This window comes from Candoia aspera, chromosome 2 (genome assembly GCF_035149785.1).
Source record: "Candoia aspera isolate rCanAsp1 chromosome 2, rCanAsp1.hap2, whole genome shotgun sequence".
Lineage (NCBI taxonomy): Eukaryota > Metazoa > Chordata > Lepidosauria > Squamata > Boidae > Candoia > Candoia aspera.
Genome location: NC_086154.1, coordinates 110,320,084 through 110,334,466, shown reverse-complemented (window position 1 = coordinate 110,334,466; position 14,383 = coordinate 110,320,084). Strand labels below are relative to the sequence as shown.

The window sequence follows — 14,383 nt, the reverse complement described above, 5'->3', positions numbered from 1 at the left end:
CTCTCTGTTTATATACAGTGGCTTGCCCTGCTTGTGTTGGTGGGGGTGTTGTTCTCTCCTTGATCGTTCCTTGATTAGGTTGCTGTGTGCTGCTTGGAACTACCAAGGAGAGAACAACACCCCCACCAACACAAACAGGGCAAGCCACTGTATATAAACAGAGAACAAGGCCCACTCCCCATTTTTGCACTGAAGATGTTGCCTAGTCTGGCAATGAAATGTCTGCAAGAAAACAACAAGGCTCAGAGAGCACCAAGGACTCCACAGTTCAACCCTGAGCTACAAATATTCTCTTCGATTTTTCTTTATTATATTTTCTTTCTTTTCTATGTTTCTATTTTCCCTTTTTTCTGCACTTTCTACTTTCTGTTCTATCTTTCTCTTAGTTTCTATCAGTTTTTACTATTGTAATTATAATCTTTAATAAAATTACTATTTAAAAAAATCCGAATATTCTTGAAATCCATTTGTTTGTCTTTCCGGCTATCATGGTATTTTTCATCACCAAAATTCAAAAGCATCAATACTCCTTCTATCCTGTTTCTTCAAAGTCCAGCTCTCATTTCTACTGAGTATCACAGGGAAACCATTGCCTGCGTGATTCTGATCTTCACAGTTATATATTCATCTGAGTATCTTTTCAAGGGCTTCGTTGTTACCCTACCAAGTGCTAGTCTGTAGCCTATTTCTTGACTGCTGGTTCTTTTACTGTTGCTTGTCAATCCTAAAAGGCAGAAGATCTACCACTTCAGCATCTTCAATGTCAATTCTAAGGCTGGTTACTGTATTTGCTATAGTAAGTTTGGTCTATATTTAATCTTAGTCCCATTTTTTCCACTATACTCCTTGACTTTCATTACTAGAGCCTATATATCATTTCCATTTTCAGCTATCAGAATAGTGCCATCAGCATGGCATGGGTTATTGATACTTCTTCCACCAATTTTAATATCATGCTCACCTTCTTCCAATCCAGCCTCCCTCAATATATATTCAGCATACAGGCTGAATAAGGAGAGGATATGCAGCTTTGTCTCACTCTGTGTTCCATCTGAAGTGTCCTGTCCATAGGTTTCGTATGAGGACAACAAGGTGTTCTGGGATTCCCATTTTCCTAAGGATATTTCACAGCTTGACGTGGTTAAGTTCATTTGACTAAAGTCAGCCAGGTGCTGCCACCCATGTTATGGTTCTTGAGTTAGCTATTGTTGCACATACTTAAATTATTTAAAAGTTAGAATCACCTAACTGAAAATAGTTCAACCAACTTCCACTTAGATTATTGTTCATGCTTCTGGTGAAGTGAACTCTGGCCTGCAAAAGCTAAGCTACAATAAGTTTCCACAGGTCTTTTCATTATTTCTGGTCCAATCTTTGTGAAAGCTAACATATTCAGGAAGGTCCTGTCATCAAATGCAGCCCAAATATAAAGGTGCGTGTTGCCCTTTCAGAATTAGTCATACTATGGTCTAGAGATGTATGAGTCATTATTTTGCAGACTCCAGTTCTACAGGTTTGCTAGAGGCCTACTACACAAGAGTTTTCTATACTTGTGTACAGAAATCTTACAAGTAAACTTCCTCACAAATACCAAGACTACAAGCATTGTACTGACCACCTTCTTATCCATAGTGCCCATAGGCCATAATAGCTATGCTTTTAAAATCTTCCTTAGGACTGCACGTTTCGTGTGTGTGTGTGCAATGCAATGCAGGCAGGCAAGCAGGCAGGCAGATAAAAAAAAATCTTCTATTGCATTGCAGTGGTATCTCTTCTTTCTAAAATCGCCTCAAGATTAGTGACAAAATTCAGAGTAAGTCAAAATTTTTAAAAGTTCTGGCTTATTGTTATTAAGCAAGATGCTGGTTCACACTGTTTAACAGATTTACTGGTTTCTCTGATACTACCAGGGAATCCCCACTCATGATTTGATTTTACTGTTACATGCAAACCAGAATCTGTTGCTTGCTGCTCTAGTAATAAGCCAGAATTCTACAAGTCAGTTCTTGATTTAAAATTCTAGGTTGTTAGAAAAGCAACATGAACCTAATTTCAATATAATGTTTAAAAAACTGAAAATATGGGCAATAGTTCCCAGTTGGTATAGCTACCCCTACGATCAGGGCTCCAGAATACAGGCTTAGACGTGCAAGCTGTGCCAGTGTCAGCTGACACTGAAGTGGCTTATAATGTAATAATATCATTGCAATTGGCAACGATAGTTTAGCCATAAATATCAAACATTTAGCAGACTTCTATTAAAAAAAGCAAGCAGGGATGCAGGGTTTTTTTTCACTAACTACAAATAGTATATCCTTTTAATGTAAACCTTGTTGTGTCAGAGTTATTCAGATACTACATTTACAAGAGGATGGCATTAAATGAATCACACGTGTCAGAATTCTCCATTCCTCCATTTTCCATAGTAGCTGGCCTCCATCTTTGACAGAGAATGATAGCCCAAGGCAGTCACTATTCTGCTTAGTGGAAATCCCACCTTAATCCAGACAGCTAATCAACTGCACTGGACTGTATACAAAAAATTATTGTAGCAGCAAATGTTTTCTATTGGCAGTTTGACCTTGGCCATCTTAAAAACTAAGGCTGTCATACATGATCCTAAACAATCAAAGTCAGACTTACCACACTGTTTTTTCGATGGCTCTGGACAGTGAATTCTGGACAGAAGAGCAGATCTGCAATGGCTAGAAGCAGAGACTCAGCCAGTGGCCTAGCATTTTCATCATCTTCATCTCCCTATAAATCAGCAATAAATTACAGTGTTCTGTATCTGATCTTACATCATTGCAGAACACTGCTAACATAAAGGGGGGGAGGGAAATCTGGATGATAATTCTTGAGCCATTTATGAAGCCAATATTGATACTGATACTTTATTACAAATTGAATATGTAGAAAAATGCCATTTACATAAGCCAGAAGTTACATTATAAATACTGTAAGATTTATCCCCATAATAAATCCATGTGTTGTTTATTCGTTTAGTCGCTTCCGACTCTTCGTGACTTCATGGACCAGCCCACGCCAGAGCTTCCTGTCGGTCGTCAACACCCCCAGCTCCCCCAGGGACGAGTCCGTCACCTCTAGAATATCATCCATCCATCTTGCCCTTGGTCGGCCCCTCTTCCTTTTGCCTTCCACTCTCCCTAGCATCAGCATCTTCTCCAGGCTGTCCTGTCTTCTCATTATGGGGCCAAAGTATTTCAGTTTTGCCTTTAATATCGTTCCCCCAAGTGAGCAGTCTGGCTTTATTTCCTGGAGGATGGACTGGTACCCAAGGCAAAATTCAAGCAGATTGAACTACAATGACTGCAGACTACTATAGTCTGATTCCTGTAACTACAATTTAGATTGGCTTCAATTATTTTATCTTTTGAATGAATAGAATGTAAGCAAAGCATGTAACATCATTTGCTATGAGGCAGCCTGTGACAAATGTGCTGTAGAAGCAGGGATTACTTATAGAAGAGATGCTCTCAGCTCACTGAGATAGAAGTATCTTCCTGCAGAGCAACCAGACTGCTTCAAGGCTTTCAAATCAAGCTCCGTCCTTTTGTCTCAACACTGATGCTTCACTCCCCATTTACAACAGTTTCCAAGGGAACCATATATCCTCATCAGCAGGTCTCCTGCTCTACCCCTCAATGCTCATCCTGAATCTCATATTCCTCCCCCTCCCAACTGGACAAATGACAGACGCTTATCTGTGACAGCCAGGCTGTATCAGCCTGTGCATGGCAGAGACACAGAGCCTTTCACTCACAGCAAGCAGACTGGACTATAATATTAACTTGCATTGATCTGACATTATCTAGTGTCACATCAAAACAACCAATAAAGCATTTCAAATGCAGAAACAGACAGACAACATTTTAAAAAATCAACTGCAGATACTTTCATTTAGCTTTGAAATTAGAGAAGGAAAAAGGAGAGAGATCTTAAAGATTAAAAGCATGAATCAGTTAACTGAAGAGATCACATATTTCATCAGCCCCATAATAATGATATTTAAAACAAAGCCATACCACACAGAAAAATCGCAGTACAGCACTGGTTAGTAACTGGTTACAATTCCACATGAGATTCTCCAGCTCAGTAAAATGAACAGAAGACACCATCATAATTGTATACTTTTAACTTTTGCTCACCTCAATGGAGCTAGCCCAGAAGCTGCTGCTAGAATAGAATGTAGTGGATTCATAGAATTTACTGAGTGAAGATTAACCTGTTATTTAATAAATATCAAGGATTTTCATGCATTCCCAGAATTACAATATTGAGTAAAATAATAAAGTTGAGCTCAGCTCCTAGTAATTGCATCAGTGCAGGATGGTGCAGTAGCATTATGGAAGGGTGTTACCACTGTTGTTTTCCGGCAGAGTTTCTTATTTCCCAAACTAGTCTACGGCATTGGAATTCCCAAGCCACCCTGTTTCTATGTACTAACCAGGGTTGATCCTGCTTAGCTTCTGAGATCAGCAAAGACAGCTGGAGGTTGCCAACAGCTAGATTAATTATTTAAAACGTTTTAGAAAGCAGCACGTTTAAATCAGCTGCATAAGTTTGAGCAATTCTAAGGTAAAATAGAATGCAGGACAAATCCAGTGTGCTTGCAGCCCATGCAGGTGCATAACTCACAGCTGCAGTAAGGACAGTTTGCAAATGAACAAGGAACAATATTCTGTTGTATTTTCATATTAATTATTGTTTGCTTTAAAAAAAAAACCTGTTCCCTCACATTTTCTGTTTGGGTACAGAATTACAAGGGTTGGACAGGAATTAGTGTTACTTCCTGGTCAGGGGAGCCTCACAAGAATGGTTGATTTGATAAAACTATTCCAAAATTGTTAAGAAAAAAAACTGAGAAATCATATTACAAGTATATGTGTGTGTGGTGTGTGCATATAGGCACATATTGAAAGTTTCTGAATGATTACATTTGAACTGAACTCTTGTCACATTCTGTGATAGGAACTGGGAGAATCATGGTACTGGGAAAAATGATAAATATGGGTGTTTCCAGTTGATAGCAAAACATTTTAAACATTACTGTAGAATGAGGTCTGCTCAACCCTAATTGCACATTTCTTAATTACCATAAGGAGCATTCAAAAGAGTAACTATGAACATTTTTATTTATTGTGACCAAATGATCCAAAGATGGGTTAAAAAATGGATAAAAAATCTTTGAAAAATAGTTAAATCATTACTGGTGGGGGGAGAATGAAACAAGGGTCTGGATTCAGCCCTTCTGTATCTGACTAGTGGGATTTTTGAAAGACTCCTCACACATATTCTTTTGGAGCTATAATGGTTCCTGCTGCTTTAATAACCATGCTTTTTATGTGAACGTGCATACCTTTTGCATGTACTTTCTTCACAAAACTCTACACAGACGTCAACAGCAGTTCTCACACAACACTTACACAAGATACTGCTATGAGACACAAGAATTTTAAGGAGAGGATTCAGGATAGAAGGCAGGCAGTGAAAATACAGCAGGGCTGCATAGCTACCACACAAAAATAATGCCTTCACACTAGACAAGCCAAAAATGGGGCACTTGCCAAGCCTGTGCTGCAACTATAATAAAAGTTATTAAAATTCATGTAAAACAGTTCTTGGAATTACTGTACAGGAAACAATAATTAAAGGCAATGGTTTAGAATGAATGTATTCTGGGTTTTCAGGAATAAATACAAAAGCATATAGAGTCAGTATAACATACACAAAAGTTTAGTATGCATGTAGAGAGTGTTGGACTTAGCTTCCAAAAATTATCTCCAATTCCAGGGAGAGGGACTGAATCATGACAGAAAGAAGTTCAGTAAATGAACACATAACAGGAATACCCACTGAAGAATTATAGGAAATAAACATGCATTTACACACTGTGGAAATATATCTTTCCATCTCACAGGGTGTGTAAATGGACTGAACCACTAGAACTACTGACACCTTGATTCTTTGGTCCTGATTATGTATGACTTAGAACATATCAATAGCACTTGCCATTTCCCACCATTACTGAAGATCAAAATAATTCCTGAACAACTAACTTAAATGTTTAGTAACATACAATATTTTACACTGCTTTTCTAGTATAATACCTGTATTTGCTCATTTAATTTTCTTCCCTCCTAGTCCTGTTTGAAGAATTAACTTTAAAGCAATCCAGGCTGCATTTGGACTTTGGTTGCTTTCTGCTACTGATCAGAACTTTCTCTTGAAATGCCCACTGGTGGAAACTCAATTTTAATAGTACTGTAAAAATCCTGGGATAAAACAAGACCAGTTATTCATAAACCTTCCATTTGTGAGTCAGTCAATCTCCCATGAAAGGTTGCTACAGCATTCTTTTCTAAAAGACAGAAATCTAAAAGGATCAGAGCAAGGCAAACTACACAGCACAAATATGCCCAAGCCTGATAGGAGTTCCTCACCGTGAATAAAAATAATCCAGCAGGTAAGAAATTTAGATTCCAATTATCTCTCTTTGATTAACAAACAACTCTGGCTTCTGCATCTTCTCCACTCTCCAGAAAAGGAATAATGCAATTTAATAAATACATACTGCTCCTCGTCCAGCCCCTGGAACAGTTGACCAGAAGAAACCTCTCCAGTCAGGATCTTCAAATATATACGGTAGGATGCGGGTCAAGAGACGGCTGCAGTTCAGGACAATCTGCTTTTCTTTCTCAGAGTGACAGCCACTCTCAGCCCCCTGCACCAGTTTTTCCACTGCCTGGAGCGAATTAGAATAAAGCAAATGACGAGAACTGTTGGTGTGCAGGTAACAATTGTTGCCCAAATACCTCAGGTTTCTGAATTATGCACTGCAGACTTATAATACTACAGAGAATAAGGAATAATTTTATACTGTTGCTAATGTCTCTTGGAAATTCATGATAAAAAGACATTTCCTCAGAATGTGAAAACTTGATTAATGTGAGATTGCATATGTGCATATCATGCTTGAGTGTGTGAGAGAGACAGAATTCCAAGACTTAAGCTATGACACCAAAATATCACTTTCTACCCTGATTTCTACTCTAAAATCAGTGTGAAGATTCTATAAAGAAATGAATCTCCTTAACAGAGGACCTCTTATGACTTTGTAGAGATCAAACATGTTGGTCCATGTACAATATAAATGTGGAAGGAAGAAGCAAAATGGAGCCTTTAGAAATTGGAGACGATCACTGCATGCAAAATTGCCAGCATAGATATCAGTTCAGGGACATGCCACTGAGATGCATTTAATGTCACTGTTTTTCAGAAAGGAGAATGCTGACTCCAATATCATTCCCCCACAGTTATTCTTAAAGTAATTTGCTCTCTAAGAAACACTGCTTCTGTAGAATGCGTAGTGATCGTATGAATATAATTCTGCAGGCAGGTATAAAAAGCATACATTTCCATCAAGGCATATAAAGGTAGTCCAAACAATTGATTCCTGGGTGCAATTTATGGTAAACATGAAAGGAAATGGAATTCAGCATGAAAGCAATAGTCCAACTTCAAAAACATTAGTAATGGCAATCAGTTTTAAACAACAATAGTATGCAAGGGAAGAAAACCAAAATCAAGGACCTGAAATCTGAATATAAAACTCAGAGGTGCTTTTATTTTTTTTTTCAAGAATCAGAGATATTTCGAAGAAAATATGTTTAAGGTTTACATTCACAAGGGTAAGTGAAGTGATCCCATAACTTTTGAAAAATATGCATTTTAACAAATTTTCACCGGTATTCGTTTTAGCACACTTTCCTCTAATATATGGATTTGGTACACACTGTTTGGAAACTGTACCACCATGTTTGGTAGCTGAATACTGAAAGATTATTGAAGCCAATTACTTTTTTCTGAGAAGTGCAAAAACTAAGAAATAAAAAGCTAAAAAAATTAAAGGCATAGGAGAAAAAAAAAAGAAATATGGCTAAATCTAATTTAGATTAACAATTATTAATTTTCAATTCCCATTTTTGTCTAGGAAATACAGATTAGACAAATCTGCAGTAAATTAACCAAACATTTAGGGCACCCAATCTGGATTGGAAACAAGGTGCAGAGAAACAGAGATTAGCACTTTTCAATGCACTATTTTTCCACTGAAAATAGATCCCCCTCCTCCCAAATAAAATAACTTCAGGATCAAAAAGGCCGGGAATGAGTTTCTACTGGAAAATGGCATGGGGGACGAGAACTTAACAACCACCGCCCTTCACTGTAGTCCTTCTAGCTCAGGAGCACCACATGGCTCTTGTGCGTTAATGTACTGAAAAAGAAAAATCCTAAGCATAGGATTTAGACATAAAACTGAAATCATATTTAGTTTGGTTAAAAGTGTAACAGGTATTTAAGCTTGGTTGAACTTGTTCTTGCGAAATAAACCACCCAATTCTATTTTCAACAGGAAAAAAAATGTTCCATCTTACCTTATAACACAAAGTAGCCAAATTTGAAGGAGATTCTTCCCTCACAGCTCTAACTTCTGCAGCAGGAACTAGAGCAAAGACATCCTGGACTGAAGTAGCTGTATCTGCCCAGAACTGGTCCCAGAAGGCATCATCTGTGGCCTCTACAGGCTGAAAAAACAAAATAAAACAAAAATCAATTTGGGAACATAAAAGCTATAAAAAGCTGATCAATATTCATATTGCTTAATATTTGATCTGATAAGTATGTCAAGAAAGCTCAAGATACTTCTGCAAATCTCTACTAAAAATACAAGGCTGGAAAATATTCTATGCTATATGTACCCTGAAATAAACATGAATGCATCATTAATACAGTAAGGTACCATTGATGATATGACCAGGAAAAATGGAGGAAAAATAATGCAAGGAAGTTAGTAAAGACTAAAAACAATACAAGTTAAAAAAACAACAACTGTGATTTAAAAAAATACATTTCCTATCAAAGTCAGAAACAACTTTATATGCATAGGCAGAACAATATACAGCATTCCGAACGTTCATGCTATGACTCAGGGACTACAAAATATTTTCAATTACTCTTCAGTTACACAAAAGGTTGTTATTCTTTGCAATAAAACTATGCAGAAAATATTTTATTACATGGTACAAATCCAGCAGTCTAGTCATTATGGTTTAATGGAATGCATCCAATAAGCCAAAATATGAGATGAAACATGTATTCTAGCTTGACCCCTTTTCCTGATGTGGCATGATAAAGATTCAAAAAGCAAACAGCAGCTCTTGACTAACCGCAGTTATTCCGAACCATCACTGCTTTTGAACTGTATTTAGGGAAAATGAGTGAGAAGGAAAGATACATTTGTTTAAAATAAAATAATTTCCTGGCTTACATTTTTCTGAAGTTATGCTAGTGTAAACATGGAGGGTTGTTTAAAAGCAAGGCAACACTTGATTACGGATTGGCTGTGATGAAGGAGCACTGCCTTATCAAATAGGCAATATGTCCTTAAAATAGAAAAGGCACAAAGTAAAAGGAGGAAAGCAAACTATAAACTAGTTGAGCAGGTTTTGTGGTTCTAACAAGCCTGGGACTCAGCAAATAGGATAATTTTACATAATGAAAAGAAACGTATCCTCCTGATATTAAGGAATGGATTCAAGATATGAGCCTGTTATCAATTTTTGAAAAGTCTTTAATTCTAAAAATGGGAAGATGAAGCAATAAAAGGTCTAGATTTAATGACAAATTTAAGGACTGAATTAATCCCCTACTGATACTAAATGGATTGTATATGGAATTTTTTTAATTAGTTGTTTCCCTTTTCTAATACTTTTAGTTTAATTACTATAATGTATGTAGGAGTTTTTAGTACATATAACCACTACCATATTTTGTTTGTTGGCTGGTGTTTGCTTGTATTTCACTATTTAAATTTTAAAAATTTAATACTCCCCCTCCAAAAGTTTAAAATTAGAAGAGCAGGTTTTTCCTGTGGTGGTTTTGTATTCCTGCACAGGCTCATGCCAACAACTGCCCTGCCACCATCCTTAAACTATAAAATAAGCCCTTTTAAATTCCCTACCAGTAGGCACTTAGTCACAGGTGACTGCTTTAATACAGGAAGTATCTACACATTTAGCCAATGGATAACACAGCAAATCTGCATTCAGTTCTTATGAGAAAGGAGAGGAAGGGTGAGACATTTGAGATAAGTTAAGCACAAAAACATGCCTATGAATGAATCAAGTACTTTTGTAGATCATATGCAAAGCTACAGCATATAGCAGTCCAGGAGAACACTTACAATGGAATTCAAGTTAGAGGATGCTTGTAAGTGGAAGTGGCTCTCAATTTGGTCAAAACAACCACTGTGCAAAATAAGTATTATTGCTATAATTGGTGAGAACTGTATTCCTTAATTCAAGTATATCCACTTCTTGACATACATACTAGCTAACATGTTTTTGAAAGACTGTTTTCAACGCAGCCTTGAAGCAAATTGCAAACGAAAACCTTGGTGAGGATCATCTGTAGGTTGAGTCATGGCAACTGGATTTCTTTCTTTTTGGTAGAAACGTTTCCCTGCTTGTCCAAGCAGCTTCTTCAGTCTGGGCAAAGGTTGGTGAGGGGACCCCATATATGTCTTCCAGGGTGGCTGCATTGTCCCTACACCTGAATGGCTGTTAATTGCGCCATGGAGGTGTGGATTGTCTTTGGGATGTCTTACTCCTAGATCCTTTGTTCATCCCCAAGTGGATCGTTAAGAGTGGCCTTCCTGGTGGTCTTAATCTTCCTGGGGACAGCATGAAAAATGGGGGACAAGTTGTGTCTGAGGCCTCTGCCTCTATCGAGGGAAGGATTTTCCACTTTGGCATGAATGGATTCCTTAACCCCTCTCTCAAGCCACCTATCTTCTCTGTCCAAAATATGAACATGGTTGTCCTCAAATGCGTGTCCTTTTCCTTTTAGATGAAGGTAAACTGCTGATTCTGGACCTGTGGTGTTGCTCTTCCTGTGCTGGGCCATCCTCTTGTGTAAAGGCTGTTTGGTTTCCCCAATGTAGAGCTCAGAACACTTCTCACTGCACTGGATTGCATATACTACGTTGCTCCTCTTGGCAAGTGATTTGGGGATGCCATCTACTGTGAATATATAACCTGAATGAGCACTTGCAGGTGTGCTAACTTGTTTTTAAACTTGAAGTAAGTTAAAAAATGAGCGATTCAGATTTCGGTTGCCTTAAAACAGAAAAACAAATAACTAAGTGAAATCCACATGGAAACAGGATACATCTCCCAAAAGAAAAAAACAGAGCTTCCTTTTTAAACAGGAAAAGCTATAAAACAATCTGTCCCAGTGCTGGATTTTCAGATAATGGCAACTTAAAGATAGGACAATGAAGATGCTTTAGTTCGGATGTGAAAGTTTTGAGTTCAAATCCTTCCCAAGCCAATTCAGTTCAATACGTAGTATTTTTCACAGGTTGTGAGAAGCTATAATGTAGTTTGATTTGTTTTGGCTTAGAAAAATCTGCAAAACCAGCCAATTGTTATTCAACAATTCATCATTAAGCTAAATATTAGCATTATTTTGTGGCCTTTTGTATGCAATTTCAGATTTCAAAATAGTTTAATGGTCTTTTAAAATAATACTTTTCAAATTAACTAGTGTTTTATCATGACAAAAACAATAGTCCAGCAGAAAAAAAATAGTTTAGTATCCATACAACTATACATGAGGACAAAGGAAAATATAAGGGTTACGTGCTCACAAAAGGAAAAACTTAAGGGTTATCTGCTCACAAATTCAACAACTTTCAGTGAGACTAGAGAGGAAGTTTAGATTTGCAGCTGGATATTTGTAAAATAATTGTTTAGTTTAGGAGGTGAGATTGCACAAAAGGTAAAGTAGGGTGTGTACATACATATGGAGACTATTATATCCAGTGGCTCATATCTGTCAGCCAGTGTGAGAGCAGAAAAACATGACTTGATTTTTATTTTGGCAAAATAGTCAAGAACAACAATGTCAAATTTATTATTTTTAATTACTTGTATAACCAGGTTTCTCAAAATGTTCCTAAGCTTTCTCAAAATGTTAGGAAGCTAAGAATACCGCTGAGCTGCCGATCGGAAGGTCAGCGGTTCGAAACCGCGCGGCGGGGTGAGCTCCCGTTGTTAATCCCAGCTCCTGCTCACCTAGCAGTTCGAAAACATGCAAATGTGAGTCGATCAATAGGTACCGCTTCGGCGGGAAGGTAACGGCGTTCCGAGTCGTCATGCTGGCCACATGACCCAGAAGTGTCTATGACAACGACGGCTCCAAGGCTTAGAAACGGAGATGAGCACCGCCCCCTAGAGTTGGACACGACTGGACTTTACGTCAAGGGAAACCTTTACCTTTACTTAAACACAATTAAATATCATCAATAATTGCCAGGAAGATCTACAGCTCCCTGATGTAGAATAGATTACATCTGGAAACTCTGAGGCAAAAATCCCTTAAGAGGAGACTCCGGAGAAACATTCCTTCTCCAAGACTGAAGTGAAGCCAATGCTGAACCCTACAGAACAGAGGTTACAGAGGGTAATAGCCCAACCAAAAGACAGAGGACTGACAGAAACAAAACTTCTTATGAGTAAAAGTCTACTCCCATAACTCAGTATATTCTATCACCTTTCTCTCCTTCCCCCCCTTTTTTCCCTTTTAAATAAAAAATACTATTCTATGTTTTATTTTGCTATCTCTTTGTTGTAGTTGGTTGGATCATAACCGTCATAATCCCAACAAACCCTAGTACGGCTTCAGCAAGTATTAGACTCAATATAACTTAGCATAATTTTACATTCTCACAGTGTTCTACAAATCCTAGTGCTTCTTATGTCTTTTTACTGTATAGTTATACATCTTAGTCATATATAGCATTTAGACTATTGACTGTAAAATTGATTGTAATTGTATAGGTCTCTCCCAGGTTTTAATCCCTGTACTTTGTAATTTTATGTTAATAATTTTATTTTTACTTGATTTTATTCTATTAATATTTTTTTTAATTTCTATTTTAGAGTGACTGTATTAGTTTTATGCTGGCCTACAACCAAAGTAAAATAAACAAACAAATAATTAAATGGAATAAACTGAAATGTTAATTAGAGGGTGTGGCTTATAAGTCTAGTGCTGTATCTTAATACAGAACTTTTGGTGACTGGCGCAAACAAAAATCTGCTAGGAGTGCCCTTCAAGTATGTAAATATAGTTCTACATTCAGTGAGACTAGAAAGCAAGTTTAGATTTGCAGCTGGATATTTACAAAATAATTGTTTATTTTAGGAGGTGAGACTTCACAAAAGGTGCAATCTTTCTACCCATTTTTCCTCATGGCATTCTTCCCCAGCACTTTCCACACTTATTCACTTCAAAAATCAGTTATTTTTTAAAGTCAACAAACTAATCATGACTCCTGTTCCAGAGCCACACTAAAACTTTGAAACTAAAGTTTATACCAAGGTTGCATATTTGTTAACCTGACAGTAAGCTTAACTTAAATATGCCTACTTAATGTCAGTAGGCAGTTCTTTTGTCTGGATTTGCCTACACCAGCGGTTCCCAATCTTTTTGGCACCAGGGACCGGTTTCATGGAAGACAATTTTTCCAAGGACTTGGGGGGGGGGATGGTTTTGGGATGATTCAAGCGCCTCTTTTTCTCGACCTCTTATACCTTTTATTCTTTTTCTTCGTGCCGTTTGGAGAAAGCAGCCAATGGGCTTGGGCTTGCTTTCTCTGACAGGAGGCGGCGCTCAGGCAATAATGCGAGCGATGGGGGTGGCTATAAACACTCAGGCTGTAAATTCGCTCGCTAGCCCACTGCTCACCTCCTGCTGTGCAGCCCAGTTCCTAACAGGCCACAGACCGGTACCGGTCCGCGGCCCGGGGGTTGGGGACCCCTGGCCTACACAATCATTTCTCACCTTTCACCACTTTGAGGTACCTAATACAAATAATATATGCATGAGTCAGAACCTTATTGAGTCAACTGTGTCGGATCCTTACATAAAGCCACGACTAAAAAGTTCCCACATAAACTACCTAATTAAAAGCAAACAGGCAGGTCAGAACCCCCCTTCACATTCCATCCCCCCTTCCTTCTTTGATTGTGGGTTCTGACAGCAGGAGTAAAAAAAACAAGCTAAACCTTTTACTCTTATTTTATTTATATTCCATCTCTCGTCCAAGAGCTCCAGGTGGCACATACCGTACTCCCTCCTACAGGTATTCTTCCCCGGAGCAGTCCTGTGAGGTGGATTGGACTGAGACAATGTGACTCTCCCAAAGAGATCAAATTAACTTCCATGGCTCAGAGTGGATGAGAACCTGAATCGCCCCATTCCTAGCCTAAGATTTTCAGCGCTCCACCACACT

The 14,383-nt window shown here is 38.0% G+C and overlaps 1 protein-coding gene across 1 annotated transcript in view; it reads right to left on the bottom strand.

Annotated features, from left to right (window-relative positions):
- Positions 1-14,383, bottom strand: part of HID1 (HID1 domain containing) — a 49,691-nt gene that overhangs the window by 32,661 nt on the left and 2,647 nt on the right. The window contains exons 2-4 of the mRNA XM_063293168.1: positions 8,460-8,609; positions 6,596-6,766; positions 2,644-2,757 (exon numbers count right to left, since the gene is read on the bottom strand). Coding sequence (XP_063149238.1) covers positions 2,644-2,757; positions 6,596-6,766; positions 8,460-8,609 — 435 coding nt within the window. The remainder of the gene's footprint in view (positions 1-2,643; positions 2,758-6,595; positions 6,767-8,459; positions 8,610-14,383) is intronic.